A 3,194-nucleotide genomic window follows, 5' to 3' on the forward strand; every position below is an offset into this window, starting at 1 on the left:
ATAATATATCATATCAATCAAATGAATAGAAAATAAATAATTTAACTGATATTTCATTAACATGTATGAATATCAAATATATCAAAATTGATAATAAAAATAAAATAAATCTGAATAAACAAATAATATCAAATGTTAAAATATCAGAAAATAACAATGTAAATAATAGAAAGAAGAAAAAGAGATAATAATGATAATATTGAATCATCAATTACAATAATTTGAATATGATAATTTAATATATATTGTTTAATATAATCAATTAATATACCATTATCAATTAATAAAATAAGAGATATTTCATTGAATGTACAATATTAACAAATATTAATATCATAACAACAATTAGTAAAATACTAATAATACTAATTAAATATAAATGAGATGATTTAATTGATGTATATCATTAATATCAAATGATATACAAACAATAATAAGAAATATTTGAAATGATTTAATCAATATTCAAAAGAAAAAAAGAATAAAATAATAAGAAAAAGAATAAAAAATCATTAATTTTAACATTAATAAAATCATAAAACAATAATCAACAACAAATTATATGATAAATAGAAATCAATGAAATAATAAATAATATAAATAAATATAAATAAGAAATAATAATAAATGAATAACATAAAATAATTAATAATTTAAAATTAAAAATGAATATAAATATAAAATCAAAGATAATAAAATAAATAAAAAGTAAAAATGAATAAATAAATTTATTATATAATTAATTATAAAACAACAATCAATAACAAACTAATACATAAATAACAATAAATTGATAACAAATAAATTATATTTGAAATAATGAATGATGTTTGATTTAAATTAAGAATAAAAAACATGAAAATATACCAAATGTAATGTTAATGAAAATGAAAATGAAAATGATATGAAAAAATAAGAAGAAAATAAAATAAAAGAAAGATGAATTGATTCTCATTTAAGTTTTAGATAAAAAATAATGAAATAACACTTTTCTATTATTTCATTCTATTTACAACAAATGTTGATAATAACTCCAAAGTATTACTGTGAATACACCAAATGAAATAACAAATAATCAGAATGTACAGTTAAAACAATAAATAGAGAATATCAATTTAATATTATTCGTGAATTTGGAAAAGAGTATATTCGATTAAGGTGTCCACATGCACAATTCACAGAAGCAAAGTCATCAGAATCTGATTACGCATTAACACAAGGAAGATTATCTTTACAACCACTATCAAAAAATTATTTAAATAAACCAATTTATATTACATGGGAAAATGGTCAAAGTGATAATGTTAATTATTCAATTCTTAGATATGGTTCAAGATATAAAGTGAACAAAGAACAGATAGAAAACATTAATAAGCATCATTTAATGGAAGAAGAATTTTTAAAATCAATTAATAGAACCACAGAATCGATTGAAAATGAAGAATTAAAAAACGAATATGGGTCATTAGTTGAACCCATATATTGTAGAGTTTCAGACAAAAAAGTGAACACTTTTATATTGAAAAGTTTTATAAGTTTTCATACACTTAGTCCTTATTATAAAACAATTTTAAATTGTATCAAATTATTTGACTCAAATGAATATCCAATTCAAGTCATACTTCCAGAAAATGAAGGAGGAGATGAAGGGTCTGAACAATGGATAGAAAAGATATTTGCACCACATAATGATGTAAGAACAATAGTTTCAGCAAGGACTTCAACATGTACACAAGAAATGTTACAAAAAGGGATCGATGGAGATTTATTAAATGACCCTAAAACATGCAATAAAAGGGGAAATTGTATGATCAAAAAGAACTTCAAAAATGTGCAGGAGTGAATCCAGAAGGCTTTTTTAATAAAATTGTGTGGGTTGGTAAAAAGATATATTGCGTTATTAAATTAAACCTTTGGTATATAAAACCAAAAACAATAAAATATGGAAATGTTGAACATAAAATTACACAACCATCAATTATGAAATGGGAAACAAAGAAATTAATGAGTAAACCAAGAAAATCAACAGAAATAGTAGTTTATGCAGATTCATATTGTTATTCTGCTTGTTCAGTATTTACAAAAGGATTAAAAGAATGTGGAAGTGCTATTCTTGTAGGATTCAATGGTGATCCTAATGGGGTCACGAAATTATGCATTTTATTCGTATTCATCATTATATTATTATAATGATTTGTGATGTTGTTAATTATTTCATAATTAGTGTCTAAATGTAATGATTGTCTTCATTGTTTGTTTAAAATATAGTGTTTATGTTTGATAGTTCATTGAAATGAATTATCATGTTGCAAATTAATTCTTGTTAATTGTTTAAAAGGTAAAAAATAGTAGAAAATATTATTAGATGTAAATATTTGTGATTAAATATGAGAATAACATATTTGTATATTATTAGTTATATAATTCTACTTCGATTTCTGTATTAAATGAATATATCTGTTGATGAAATTGAAATAAAATAAATATAAAATGATAAATGATAAAAGAAAGAATAAAGAAAATAATAAGAAAATAAATATAATGATTAATGATAAAATTAATGAATTATTATCATGAATGAAAGTTGAAGATGAACATTAAATTCATTATTATTAATTATAAATGTTTAATTTATAATATGTATTAAATAGTCACTCTTCATTCTGTATTATTGTGTTGATGTTTAAATTATTTAATTTGTTATTATCATATCATCATTTCATTGACACTGTTATTTATTATCTTTTTATTTATTTCATCATTTAATTCTTGTTTGATATGATAATATAAATAATTTACATTGTATATTATCATCATTCATCATTGATAATCATCTGTGATATAATTTAATTTTCATATCAATAATTATATCATTTAAATAAATAAATAATAACATCTATTAACATATCATTATGATATCTCATCAATGTGATAAATGAAATGTAACATATTTACACATTAATAACAATAAGATGGATATTCATATTTATATAATCATTGATATTCATAACTAACATTATAAATTTGAATTAACATAATGTTCTTCTTTATTACATTTCATAATGATATTTTCATATTAAAATAGAATTGATGGTAAATGAAATAAAGAATAATATAAAATGAACAGAATTATGAATGAATATACTCAACAAATCAATATACATCATACTCAATACAACAAGATATTACAAAAT

The 3,194-nt window shown here is 19.8% G+C and overlaps 1 protein-coding gene across 1 annotated transcript, besides 9 other annotated features; it reads left to right on the top strand.

Annotated features, from left to right (window-relative positions):
- The first annotated feature begins 83 nt into the window (after positions 1-83).
- Positions 84-199: a microsatellite.
- Positions 200-215: 16 nt separating this feature from the next.
- Positions 216-292: a sequence feature (AT_rich).
- A 175-nt stretch (positions 293-467) lies between these two features.
- Positions 468-509: a microsatellite.
- Positions 510-586: 77 nt separating this feature from the next.
- Positions 587-728: a microsatellite.
- Positions 729-751: a sequence feature (AT_rich).
- Positions 752-836: 85 nt separating this feature from the next.
- Positions 837-938: a microsatellite.
- An 80-nt stretch (positions 939-1,018) lies between these two features.
- On the top strand, positions 1,019-2,190 carry EDI_016080 (uncharacterized protein; the record flags this gene model as incomplete). The annotated part of the gene is made up of 3 exons (XM_001734710.1): positions 1,019-1,038; positions 1,105-1,831; positions 1,888-2,190. The coding sequence occupies 3 exons, from the start codon at positions 1,019-1,021 to the stop codon at positions 2,188-2,190; spliced, it is 1,050 nt and encodes a 349-aa protein (XP_001734762.1).
- A 276-nt stretch (positions 2,191-2,466) lies between these two features.
- Positions 2,467-2,561: a microsatellite.
- Positions 2,562-2,596: 35 nt separating this feature from the next.
- Positions 2,597-2,650: a sequence feature (AT_rich).
- A 189-nt stretch (positions 2,651-2,839) lies between these two features.
- Positions 2,840-2,893: a sequence feature (AT_rich).
- Between the last annotated feature and the right edge of the window lie 301 nt (positions 2,894-3,194).

This window comes from Entamoeba dispar, genomic scaffold (assembly GCF_000209125.1).
Source record: "Entamoeba dispar SAW760 scf_1105229458507 genomic scaffold, whole genome shotgun sequence".
Taxonomy (NCBI): Eukaryota; Evosea; order Mastigamoebida; family Endamoebidae; genus Entamoeba; species Entamoeba dispar.